The 13,700-nt window shown below is 41.2% G+C and overlaps 1 protein-coding gene across 2 annotated transcripts in view; it reads right to left on the reverse strand.

Moving 5' to 3' along the window:
- APBA2 (amyloid beta precursor protein binding family A member 2) overlaps positions 1–13,700 on the reverse strand; it is a 655,935-nt gene that overhangs the window by 346,180 nt on the left and 296,055 nt on the right. For both annotated transcript variants that reach the window (XM_077472278.1, XM_077472277.1), the window contains exon 3: positions 656–1,647. In XM_077472278.1, coding sequence (XP_077328404.1) covers positions 656–1,609 — 954 coding nt within the window. In that variant the 5' untranslated portion in view covers positions 1,610–1,647. The remainder of the gene's footprint in view (positions 1–655; positions 1,648–13,700) is intronic.

Raw genomic sequence — 13,700 nt, forward strand, 5'->3', positions numbered from 1 at the left:
GCTGAAAGGACATGAAAAAGTTTGACTTTTATATAACTTCTACTTACTATTTACTGTATCTCTCCATTGATTGCTTTGCCATTAAGTTTTTACTGAAGTCAACAATTTTTTCATCATATGCTTATTGCTTGACTTGCCAGGGGCTTAAGACAGCCTTACTTAAATCAGAACAATTTAAATGTTAATTATAAAGTATGTCCCATAAGGATAAAAAAATAAATAAAAATTATATCAACAGCTGAAACGATCAGTACCTTTTCTGAGAAAAATCCTGCCCTATGCTCCTTCCTTTGAGACTGCATGACTAAATCCCTAAGACTATAGTTACGTGTTCTTTTTTGAAAGGGGGAATGCTGATCGGAACCCTGATCTTCACCTTTAGTGGACATTTCAATGACCAAATGTCTAGACTTTTGATTATACCTGGATCAACACTTTCTTTAGAAAAATAAAAACAATTATTTCAGCCATACTATCACTCATGATTGAATCTATCCCAGGAAATTTATAGCAAAACTTCATATTAATATATCTGTTTGAGTCTATTCTACAAAGAAAAAAAAAAGTTTTAACTTATAAATTCCTGTTTTGTACAACAGCTAATACATGTATAGAACGTATGACAATACTCAATTTGTGAAAAAGATTCACCAACCTGTTCTTGAGACCATTTCTGCCTTTCTTCTGGAGTTCGAACCTTTCCTTTGTAGTTTCTTTGGATATCACCAACATGCTTTGAAGCTGAGGGAATATTTAAAGATTTTGGCCGACCTTCATGTCTGCTGGCAGTTTGGGGAGTGTCTGTATTCTGGCATGTTTCCTTATGGTCTGTTGGCACAGTTTCTTGCCCAGTGTGCTCAGGGCTCATGTCGGTAGGACTATTTATGCTGCTCATACTCATACTCATTTTGATCTCAGCAACAATCTGATCAATGTCCTCCTCTTGATCTTCTGCTTCTCCCTCAGTTTTCCTTACATGAAATGGGGATTGTGGAAGGGAATTTCCATTTGTTTCTGTTGGATAGTAGTCTTGATATGCTTCTTCATTTTCACTGTATTGAGCTGTTTCCTCTTGGTCTTGAACTTCTAATGAAGATGAATTATCCTCCTCCAACATTTGAATCTGACTTCCATGCCCTATTTCTTCATCTGTACATTCTTGCTGCTGTATCTTGGAGTCTGTCGATTCATCCTCCACTGCTTCAACACATTCATCTGTGTCTATATGGGGCTTCTCATTGTGAATATACTCCTCTCCATTGCAGTCCATACCTTCCAGGTAACTATCATCTTCAGGACAATATCGTATATAATATGTGATTCCTTCCTCTTCATCAGGAAGCCCTTCATCATACTCCTCATCTGAAGTGTTATTTACATAGTCAGAGCTTGAATCCCCATCACCACTGTTGTCATTACAGTCTTGTTCCTCCTGGTTGGTTGTAATGTGCATGCTGGGTATCTGTGTGTTGGTGTACTCATGTACCACAGGCTCCTCATATACAGAGTCCTGGTTATCACGATTGCCAATATGAGGAGAAGAAGGGCAGGATCTTGGTCTTTGGTCCAGCATGCTGGCTGCAGTGCTTTGACGTTTCCTGTTTGCCATATTTTCTAACCTACACAACCATCATTTCAAGAATTTGTCTGTAGAAGACAGAAAAAAAAATGAATGTTAGGATTCTTAACCATCCAGGAATTAACAGATATACAAACATGCACTACAAAGTGCCTATAATTTGACATTAGGTTCAATGCCACTTTAAAGAAGAATCTGGATTGCTGTCAAATAAAACACAATATTCTAAATATGAAATAAATACATCTTGATATTATAGTCTCAACCTAAATGTTACAGTGAACCTTGGAGATTGCAATAGCTGTCGTCTTGCTTAAAAAGGCAAGTTGTCAGGCTATTATGCTTCCCCTAGCTTCAGTACCTTAAAGTAATTCTAAAGTCAAGACATTTTTTTACCTTAGATAAAAAATGTCCTAGGAGCAGTATCACCTGTCACTCAATTCAACGATGTGCCCATCTGTAACAGCTCTCTCCTCTCTCCCTGTGTTCACAGGACACAGAGGCAGCAGCAGGACCTGCTGTCAATCAAATCCTATGAGAAGACAGCCAAGCCAAGCCACTCTGTGTGTGCCTATGGATGCACAAAGCCCAGCTCGGGTGCAAGCTCACACGTCTGCCTCAATAGCAATCAGCTTGCTATGGTGGTAGACACAGAAGAGAAGGAGCTGAGAGCACCGACAGAGGACTGCAGAAGAAGAGGATATGATTGCACAGTACAGGTAAGTAAAACATGCTTGGTATTTTTTTTAAAAAGCCTTTAAAACTGCTTTAAGCCAATAAAGTAGAGCCAATGTATGCCAATTAGAAAAGCCAGGGTTTTAACAGGGGTTACAGACACAGTATTGCATCCATAGGGCACAAACATCAATAAAAACATTGTCAGAAGTTCTAACCCTTTCTCAACAAAAATTTGGTTTTCTCTGTTTCCCCATTGAAAAGATTTTTCATCGCTTCCTGTTCTGTTATGCCCCATACACACGATCGGACTTTCCGTCAACAAAACCGTGGATTTTATTTGAAGGTTGTTGGCTCCAACTTGTCTTGCATACACACAGTCACAAAAATGTTGACCAACAATTACGAATGTGGGAACGTGGTGATATACAAGATGTATGAAGGGCCAAGAAAAAGGACGTTCAATAGCCAGTGCAGCTCATTCTGCTTGATTCTGAGCATGCGTGAACATTTGTGCGACGGACTTGTGTACGCACAATCAGAAATTCTGACAATATAGTTTTGTTGGTGGAAAATTTGAGAACCTGCAAGCCAACATTTGTTGGCGGAAAGTCCAACAACACATGTTCGATAGAGCATACACCCAGTCGGACTTTCAGCCAACAAGCTCACATGCAACATTTGTCCTCGGAAAATCCGATCATGTGTACGGGGCAATAGGAAGTAAGACTTACCTCTTCAATGGGGATACAGCAATACAACTAGCTCTAGCTCTGAATAAAGCCCCAACTGATCCATTAAAGTATTACATATAAAAAATATATCATAATCTATTGGTTATATAGTTTCTGTAGATACGTAAATCTTTATTTGAAAACACCACAATCTCTATGAAACTGTTATTATTGTCACAATAAAATTAGGAAAAACGTACCATAAAATCACCTTGGCAATTAAGAAACAGAGTGCAGTAAAATAATTTGTGTTCCCTTAATTTTGCATTGATCAGTCAAAAAACAGATGACAACAAGATAATATAACACCATCTTTCAAAGCCCTTACACATACCATGTTTTTATCATGCCTATAATTGCAACACTGTATATACTCTCAGTTTCCTAGCACTTCTACTAGTTGCTTTTTCACCCCACTATAGATTTATTGCATTCTAGTAGTTCTCATTTCAGTTCTTGTTCATTGAATACTAGTTTGTCTGCTGTGTTTATAAAAAGTAGTCTAACATTACCAATTTCGAAAGAGAGGACTGGAAATATTTATGAAAACCACAATGTCAGTTTCACTGCAGCTAACAGTAGGTTCATCCCTGCATACAATGTGTTATGTTTGAATTTGACGTCTGCTACCTCACATAGTCCTGTTCTAGAATGCAATCCTACTGGAGGTAAGCAATGACTTTCATCTTGTTGGCTCTAATGGTTCCAGTCTTATATTCTCCTTCTGCCTGTATATTAGGTTTAATATCATAAAAACAGTAGAATTGTTACTAAATGAGTTAAATAACAGAAGCCCTGCTTGTTTTCACCCTCCGCTGCCACAATCACCACTTTTAGGGGGGAGTGGACACCTGTCAAAACCAGGTACCCGCTCCCACTTCCGGGGAAGATTGCCTTACAACAATTGTGGCGATATACAAAACTTTTGGCCCCTCCTCCCCCCCCCCGCCTTCAGGGAGACACACAGGACCAGAAGACAACGGGATTATTCACGACTCGTTCATGCGAAGTAGGTAACAGGTTGTGACGCCGCAGGGCTTAACTTTCTGTTTCCCTTAGTGCACCCAAGGCCGATCAACGGGTTGGTTAGGGGTGCCAACCTTATGGAATACTTGGAAAGGTAAGTGTCCTTATATTAAAAGTAAGCAGCTACAGTATTTGTAGCTGCTGACTTTTGTTTTATTTTTTTTTACAGGCTGGTACTCAGCTTTATGTGGATGTCTGGGAGTTTTAACTCTGTAGCCTAATGGTTCTAATTGGCAAATGTTACTTTAGATTTCATACAGTGATTTACTACCAATGGGAATGCTCAGTGAAACTCATTAACATTTAACTCTTCCTAAAGGCTTGTGTACATGGTATTTTGCTCACTTCAGAACTGCTTTTCTTTCCAAGTGAGTCAATAGGAAATAAACAGCAGCTTGAAGACCTTAGAGAGTGGTCAACTGTGGGTTACAAGGAGGTCAGCTGAATGTCAAATGCAACTGTAAATGCACTCGAGTCTGGGGTCACACTTGTAACATGTGATCAAATTTAATGTGTGTGCGATACAAATTCAGTCACACAAAATACATGGTTGAAATTGCATCGCATTCGCACCAAAATGGTGCATTACCATCACTGCAATCGAACGGCATGGGTGCTTACACCTATGCAATTCGATTCCTGCACCATTTATTTGTCAGTTTGCACTACAATCTGCAAACCGATCTGGCGGTGTCATTAACATTGCATTGACACCCGCAACGGTTCGTAGATGTCCATGTGGACCGCCGGCAGGTTCCTGTATAGCATATAGGTGAACCAGGACTAAAATGGATCTCATATGCAAGCTAAGTGCACCTGAAAGCAAACTGGATTTGCCAAGACACAAGCCCATGTGGTGGAAACACCGCCATAATTCATTGTTGAAATACCTGTTCCTCAACAGTTCATTATAGCACCCTGTCATAAAAAAAGCTTAAAGATGAAATCCTGTATTGTTATTGATGTTATTGTATATTTTACTTTTAGCCCATCACTATGGAAAAGCAGTGTGAAGTTACTGCAGGCAATAATTCTTGGGGGTTGATTCACTAACACTGGAGAGTACAAAATATGGTGCAGCTCTGCATGGTAGCCAATCAGCTTCTAATTTCAGCTTCTTCAATTAGTGAAGCTGATTGGGTTTGTATGCACAACTGCAGAAGATTTTGCACTCTGAAATTTTAGTAAATCAATCCCATGGCATGTATGTAATGCATCCTACTGTAGGGAAGTAATATAAATATGTAAATAAAGTGAGCATTGTAAAAATGTTTTTTGAATTATAACTGTCAAAAAGTCAAATGAATGGCAGCATATGTATATGATTCTTCATATTGCACAAGACAGCTGTAGCATATATTTCAAATTGCCAACATTTCCTTAATACCAATATAATTATGCGTACTAGAACAGCTTCTTTGCTTACTGATGACTCATGCTGCTGGTGTCTAACTTGCTTTAGAAATCAGACATGGAAAATACACTTCTATTTTCAATACCTTCATCATCAGGTTTTTCTCTGTAGTTATTTTAACACCATCTGTTCTACCATGGAGATTAGAAAGCAATAAATGTGAATTTATCAGTATTTATCACTGACTTGTCATACTATAATCAAATGTTTTTCTTAAAAAGAACCAGTGGGGCTGGAAAAATGAAATCTGTCTCTGTTTGTTTTTTGGAGGTACAAGACCTGTAATTCTTTCCTTGCATTAGCATGTGACAAGTCATTTACGCAACATATTGAGGTTCATATCAAATCCTGAAACGAGACTACTTATGCCGCGTACACACGATCAAACAATCCGGTGGAAAAGTCCGGCAAACTCAAGTCCGCCAAACAATCCCCCCGTGTGTAGCCTCCGGCATACTTTTTTGACCTGACAGTACGGAGGACTTAGAATTTCGGTTTTTCCAAAATTCTGTCCGTCGGACTCGCATTTCGGCGGACAATCCGGCCGTGTGTATGCCAGTCCGCCGTACTTTAGAAATGAGCGGACTTTTCCCGCCCGGAGAAAGTCCGCTCATTTCGAGCGGGTCTCCAGGTAGGCAGGGCCCGCGAAGGAGACGTCGCTGGCCCCACCGCCTGGTATGGACTTAAAGGATACCGGCCCCCCACCCTATGTGAATGAGTATGGGGTACAATGTACCCCTACCCATTCACCTGTAAAATAAAAGTACAAAAAAAAACACAACACACAAGATAAAATAATTTATTGCACAGCTCCGGGGGTCTTCCGTCTTCGGGGGTCTTCTAGCCAGACTCCTCCTATCTTCTTGCAGCTCTTTTGCTAGCGGAGGAGTCTGGCTTTCTTCCTCGCCGCCGGCCTCTTCTTCCGACTTCGGGGGTCTTGTCCCCTTCTCCGGTTCTTCTGCCGGGCCACCGCGCCTTCGTATAGCTCTTTTACAGGCGGTGGCCCGGTCTTCTGTCGCCGCCGCCGCCTTCCGTTCTTCTTCTTCTTCTTCTTCTCCTTCTTCTCCTGGAGATGTTGACTCGACGCTCTCTCCGGCCACAATGCCAGGGACGCGCTGCGCGGCCACTTATATAGGGACAAGGGGCGGTGTCACATGGCTTTATGTCACATGGGTTGGTCACATGGGTTGATGTCACATGGGGACTGTGACATCGTAAGGGGGCGGGGTCACCATGTGACACCAACCCATGTGACAAAAAGCCACGTGACACCGCCCCTTGTCCCTATATAAGTGGCCGCGCAGCGCGTCCCTGGCATTGTGGCCGGAGAGAGCGTCGAGTCAACATCTCCAGGAGAAGAAGGAGAAGAAGAAGAAGAAGAAGAAGAACGGAAGGCGGCGGCGTCAGAAGACCGGGCCACCGCCTGTAAAAGAGCTATAAGAAGGCGCGGTGGCCCGGCAGAAAAACCGAAGAGGGGGACAAGACCCCCGAAGTCGGGAGAAGAGGCCGGCGGCGAGGAAGAAAGCCGGACTCCGCTTGCAAAAGAGCTACAAGAAGATAGCGGAGGAGTCCGGCGAGAAGACCCCCAAAGACGGAAGACCCCCGGAGCTGTGCAATAAATTATTTTATCTTGTGTGTTGTGTTTTTTTTTGTACTTTTATTTTACAGGTGAATGGGTAGGGGTACATTGTACCCCATACTCATTCACATAGGGTGGGGGGCGGTATCCGGGGGCCATGGGGACAAGGTGCTTTGGGGTGGAGGGGCCGCGGGACCCCCCTTCCCCAAGTCACCCCCCCATGTTGAGGGCACGCGGCCTGGTACGGCTCAGGAGGGGGGGGCGCTCGCTTGCCCCCCTTTCCTGGCCGGCCGGGTAGCGTGCTCGGACAAGGGTCTGTTGTGGACTTTGGGGGACCCCCACGCCGATTTTTTTTCGGCGTTGGGGTTCCCCTTTAAGTCCATACCAGACGGCGGGGCCAGCGACGTCTCCTTTGCGGGCCCCGCCTACCTAGAGACGCGCTCGAAATGAGCGGACTTTCTTCCGCGTGTGTGGGCGAGTCCGTTCATTTCGAAAGTACGGCGGAGTTAGTACGGCGGACTTAGTACGCCGTATTAGTCCGCTGAAAAAGTGCCGTGTGTGGGCAAGTAGCCCGTTCGGAAATTTCGACGGACAGTCTGGCGGACGTCCGCCAGACTAAGTACGTCGGACAGATGGCTACGTGTGTACGTGGCTTTATATGCTTATTTCAGGTTAGAGATTCATTTGGTTATAAAGCAAAAATAAGGATGTCAGCCCTGGAACTTGTACCTTCAGAAATAAGTCGGCAATGGCGGCTCCCATATTTCTATCTTTTTATTCTCCCTGTAAATTGTGAGCAATGTTCACTTGTGGTAGGTTTCCAAGATGTCAATGTTTTACTACCTGAACCACTTAAAGCACAAATATGCTGAACCCACAGAAATAGTACTTCTTTTTTACATGGTTTCTGTAGTGCTTGACAACAATTCCTATGGATACATATGTGTTTTCAGTGACACATACAAAACACTAAGGAGAACATGTGGCTTAAAGTGATAATAAAGGCTTTCAAAAATAACAAACATGTTGTTATTGTTAAATTTGGAAAAAAGTGTAACTTAAAGCGGGGTTCCACCCTAAAGTGGAACTTCCGCTGATCGGAACCCTCCCCCCCTCCGGTGTCACAATTGGAACCTTTCAGGGGGGAGGGGGGTGGAGATACCTGTCAAAGACAGGTATTTACACCCACTTCCGGGCATAGACTCTCGTGGGAGTCTATGTCATTTCCTGTCCTGCCGCGCTGTCTGCTGGGACACACACGGGTCCCAGAGACAGCGCGGACAATTCCTATTGCGCTGCGCGACTCGCACATGCACAGTAGGGAACCGGGAAGTGAAGCCGATTCGCTTCATTTCCTGATTCCCTCACCTAGAATGGTGGCGGCAGCAGCCGAGAGCCGAGCGATCGATCGGCCTCGGCTGCCGGCATCACTGGACCCTGGGACAGGTGAGTGTCCATTTATTAAAAGTCAGCAGCTCTAGTATTTATAGCTGCTGGCGTTTAATATTTTTTTGTAGGTGAAATCCCTCTTTAAAATATGGAGTAAACTCCCAATATCTATGGTGGGGATGGTGAAGATGGTGTGGATGCCACAGATGTTATACATATTGCATGAAAGAGAACAATTAACATAAAGAGGCACACCCCAAAGATTTAATAAAATATGGTTACATTGGATAGAACCTACTAATGAATTATATGATGGTTTGTCTAGTAGAGAGGAGTGAAGGTAGAGGAGATAGACAGGATTAAGGAGTAGTGTAGAAGAGAGAGACATAGAGTGTGTAAAAGAAAGACAACTTGTTGCTGCTTGGAGGAAATGGCTATAACTTCATGATTGACACTGGGGGAATTCAGGCTGATGTGCAGAGTGTACTTATAATTTTAGTATGTTTTATTCATTATATGCTAAGTCACTCCAAGAGGTACAAAGTATGTTTGGTTTATGTCTTTGTTTTCTATTTGACTTTTTACTTTATGATATGATATGGACTAATTTGTTATATTTGTTGATATGTTTTTACAACAAAAAAATAAAAAAGTATTTGATTAAAAATAATAATAATAATAATACACATGCTATACTCACCTGCTCTGTGCAGTGTTTTTGCACAGAGTAGCCCAGATCCTGCTCTTCTTGGGTCTCTTGACCCTTCCCCCCTGCCAAGTGCCCCCAGAGCAAGCAGCATGCAATGTGGGCACCCAAGCAGGCTCATAGCCGATGTGCATGAGAGCCTTGGTTCTCCGGGGTCTCTCCCTCCTCATTGGCTGAGACAGCAGCAGGAGTCATCACAGCAAGTGAGCCATAATGAAAGGAAAGTCTGGATGGCTGCACACCAAACTGGGATCCAAATGCCTTTATTCACATAAAACCATGAAGGACATGAAGAGCACTACAACTACAAGCAAGGGAGGAACGGCAATTATAAATTGTGCTTTATCAATTAGATGTGTGAAGGGACATGCAGAGTCATGGCTCTGCCCCGCCCCCTCTCTCTCCTCATTGGCTGTGATGGCTCCTGCTGCTGTCTCAGCCACTGACGAGGGAGAGTCCCCAGAGAGCAGAGGCTCAGGTGAGTATTAGGGGGACTAGGGGGGCTGCTGCACACAGAACGTTTTTTACCTTCATGCATCAAATGCATGAAGGTAAAAAAATCTTGAGCCTTTAGAACCACTTTAAGTCACAATCATGCACCTCATAAAGACCAATTGTTTTATTGCAAACAGTAAAAGGGTTATAGGTGATACATGGTCAATTTATAAAGGTGGCACATAGCCAACAAACATTTTGAAAAGATGGCTGCAACTACTTTTAAAACAAACAGCACACATTTAGCATCAACAGTGACAATTATATGTGTAACATTTTAGTGACAGTACAAATTACAAAGTATTTTAAGGGTTCCTCAGGGTAATAAAGTTGAGACAGACAGCGTAGAGTATCCAGAACCATTGAGATCAGTCCTTTCCCACACAAACAAGCTTACAATAAATAGAAAATATATTATAAACAGTAATTTAACACAATCAATTATAAACACGGCTTACTATAGTCTGGCCTGCGGTTTGTGTTCAGGAAGAGATTCACTACTCTGTCTAATAAGAAAAAAAATGTTTGTAATTCTTGGTTAAATGAGTAGTGGAAATGTATAAATAAAGTTCAACATTGTATAGTAACAGTGTCAGCTAATGAGCTGTGTTTCCATACGTACATCGTGACATTTAAAGACCTTGACAAGAAGCAACATTCCCAACTCAATTGCCAAGGTCACACAGAATGAAATCACAGGCTGATCAGCAGAGCCCGAATAGAAAACAAAATCCTTTATCATAATCCTTTAAAAAAAAAAAAAAAATCCAAGCAGGTACAAAAAACACGCTCCTCAGGATGACACATTTTAACCATTCAGGTCAAATTCCTTGTATACAAGCTAAAGGTCTCATTAAATCACACGTCACCTTTATGGTACCGCATCCCACCGCTTGAGCTAACCATGTGAACATACCTACAAATAGTTGCTAGTGTTCAAACAGATGGCCAGGAAGGAAGAGGGAGGGGAGCCAATGTATTGCTTAATTAACTCTTTAAAATTGCTACAAATGCGCATGTAAAAACAGGAGGAGAAAATAAAATATCTAAACAAGTGTTATCTTACTACATGATTGTAAAACAAATAAAATCAAAGAAATAATATTGGAAAATATTCAAAATGTATTAGAACAGAACTACATTGCATATGAAAACAAAAAATGCTATTTAATAAGTTTGTAATAATCATAGCAAAACTCACACATTCATCCATGCCTCTGTGCTTTATTTTGCTGAGAACTCACTTTGCAAAAAATACTCCCCTAGCATTTGTGTCTGTGGCCATCTTGAATAAGGGCTGATAATTCATGTAGCATTTACTTCCTGGAGCCCATCTGCCCTTAGTGCAGGCATGCAGTCAGGAGGGTGTGCTCAGCTGAGAAAACAGTCTTGAGGACTCCTGGGATGTATAATATAATTTACCTAGGCCTGGAAGCCAAGAAGTAACTTAACCACTTCCCGACCGGCGCACGCCAATGTACGTCGGCAGAATGGCATGAGCAGGCATATTGGCGTACGGGTACTTCCAGTTTAAAATGCCGCCCTGCCCGCTCGCGTGCCGATCGGGACCCCCGTGAGTCCGGTCACGGTTCCCGCTGACTCGATCGCCGCGGGCATACACGCGATCGTCTCACGGGGTGGCTGAACGAGGAGATGCTGTTGTAAACAGCATTGCCCCGTTCTGCCTAGCAACAAGTGACGCTGATCTCTGCTCCATGTGATTGGAGCAGAGATTAGTGTTCACTAAAACAAAGCCCAGCCCCCCGCAGTTAGTAACACGCCCCTAGTAACACTTAACCCCTACACTGCCACCCAATGGTTAACCCCTTCACTGCCAGTGTCATTTACACAGGAATAACTGCATTTGTATAGCAGTGATCGCTGTATAAATGACAATGGTCCCAAAAATGTGTCAAAAATGTCCGATGTATCCGCCATAATGTCGCAGTCACAATAAAAATCGCTGATCGCTGCCATTACTAGTAAAAAAAAAAACGATTAATAAAAATGCAATAAAGCCATCCCCTATTTTGTAAACACTATAACTTTTGCGCAAACCAATCAATAATCGCTTATTGCGATTTTTTTTTACCAAAAATATGTAGAAGAATACGTATCGGCCTAAACTGAGGGAAAAATTATTTTTTTATATATTTGTGGGGGATATTTATTATAACAAAAAGTAAAAAATAATGTGCTTTTTCTAAATTGCCGCTTTATTTTTGTTTATAGCACAAAAAATTAAAAACGCAGAGGTGATCAAATACCACCAAAAGAAAGCTCTATTTGTGGGAAAAAAAGGACGTCAATTTTGTTTGGGAGCCACGTCGCATGACCGCGCAATTGTCAGTTAAAGTGACGCAGTGCCGAATCGCAAAAAGTGGTCTGGTCTTAAGCCAGCAAAATGGTCCGGTCTGAAAGTGGTTAATAAATGTAAAAAAAATTTTAAAACAAGTAAATATGATATACTTTCCTATCTATTTTCTAATGTTAGCAGCATAGGGATTAAAAATAGTCAATGTTGATTGACAGAGAGAAGTTCCACTTTAAATACACAAGAGTATAAACCAAGACCTGGAATTCTCAGGCAGTCTCCCACCTAAATACTAACCCTGCTTAGCTTTCAATATCAAACAAGACTGCACACCATCTGGGGAGTACTGCTATGGATTCAAACCCTTCTGTGAGAACAAAAATCTAAATTCTTGCAAATACAGCCTGTGAAAAACAGTAAAAAGAATAATATCTCATATCCCAAAGTTTAGGCCTTGTGATTGGTTTCCAAAACAAAAAGGAGCTTCTCAGTCTAAAAACGTTGCTCTAACATCACCTCCCACCAGGAATCATTGCAAACCATGTTTCACCAAAAATATGACTTAAAATATTGGATTTTTTCTCTCACAACAAACTATGCCCATCAAATGTTCTGTGGTAACTTACTGAATGTTACTGGCAAGACGTTTTACCAAGTACACAAAATTCTTGGTGTTATGTTTAGCATAATATATGGTTAGCTAAATAACACATTTAGAAGGATTTACTATTGGCAGTAGATATGAATATTTTAGCCACTTTATGAAAATGGTATGATATACAAATGATGTGACCATATTTACGTATATAAACACAAAACAGAAAGCCAAATAGGCTTATTCAAAAATTTCTCTGGCTCCAAAAACCCAAAGTAGCGGACTTCTTGCTAACATAATGCTTTCATATATCATGGATCCATAGTCAACATTACCTATTTATTCCTAATAATTAGAGAGATTTGATGATAATCCACACTATTGTTTGTAAAAATATAGGGATTTTAATATTGATTTTTATTTGTTTTTTGCCATCATTCTCAAAATTACCTTCCTGTAGCATTTCTTGTCTATTTTTCCTCTTCACCCTAGATTCAGCCAAAGTAAGCATCCAAGAGACCTCAAACTAGTGGACAAATTGATTTTTATTCTATTGTCAGTTTCTGTAAGCCAGAAGACCTCAAACTAGTGAACAAATCAATTTTCATTCTATTGTAAGTTTCTGTTCCAGGGAAATTGCGCTTAAGACAAGTTAATTTTCCAACTGGAATAGCCTTCTTTATATGTTTGAAATGGCAGTTATTAGCTCTCAGAAAGATATTGCAACAGTACTGACAATGACTCTTAGAACATTGCCAGAAAGAGAAACATCCAAGAAATCAATAGTATACTTAGGTGAATTCATGGAAAAGGAAAATATAAATAATTTTGGATAACATGTGAACAAAACTTAGTAAATTATTTTTCATCTCCCAGGAACTCATCAATAAACATCCTATACCACCTCACCTGGTCACAGAAGGATTTTATCTCGCCAAAGATGCTGTGCTCCCCCTAACTCTTGAGGAACTCATATGTTTTAACATCTGATAAATGATGTAAGGCTTCCTTTTTATAATTACCACTACTGAGCACCATCATACTATCTTCTTTATCTGCCTTATGTATAAGCAATTGGAAGGGGATTCTGGGCAGAAAAGATATTTATTTAAAAAATATCATGCTATAAGCATGTTTGGATCACCAAGAATGTATGTTTATCTCACTGGAGAAGGTAAGGGATATGAGGCAAAT

The sequence above is a fragment of the Lithobates pipiens genome, unplaced genomic scaffold, assembly GCF_037356315.1.
Source record: "Lithobates pipiens isolate NorthernLeopardFrog02 unplaced genomic scaffold, aLitPip1_a1.2 Scaffold_8, whole genome shotgun sequence".
NCBI lineage: Eukaryota > Metazoa > Chordata > Amphibia > Anura > Ranidae > Lithobates > Lithobates pipiens.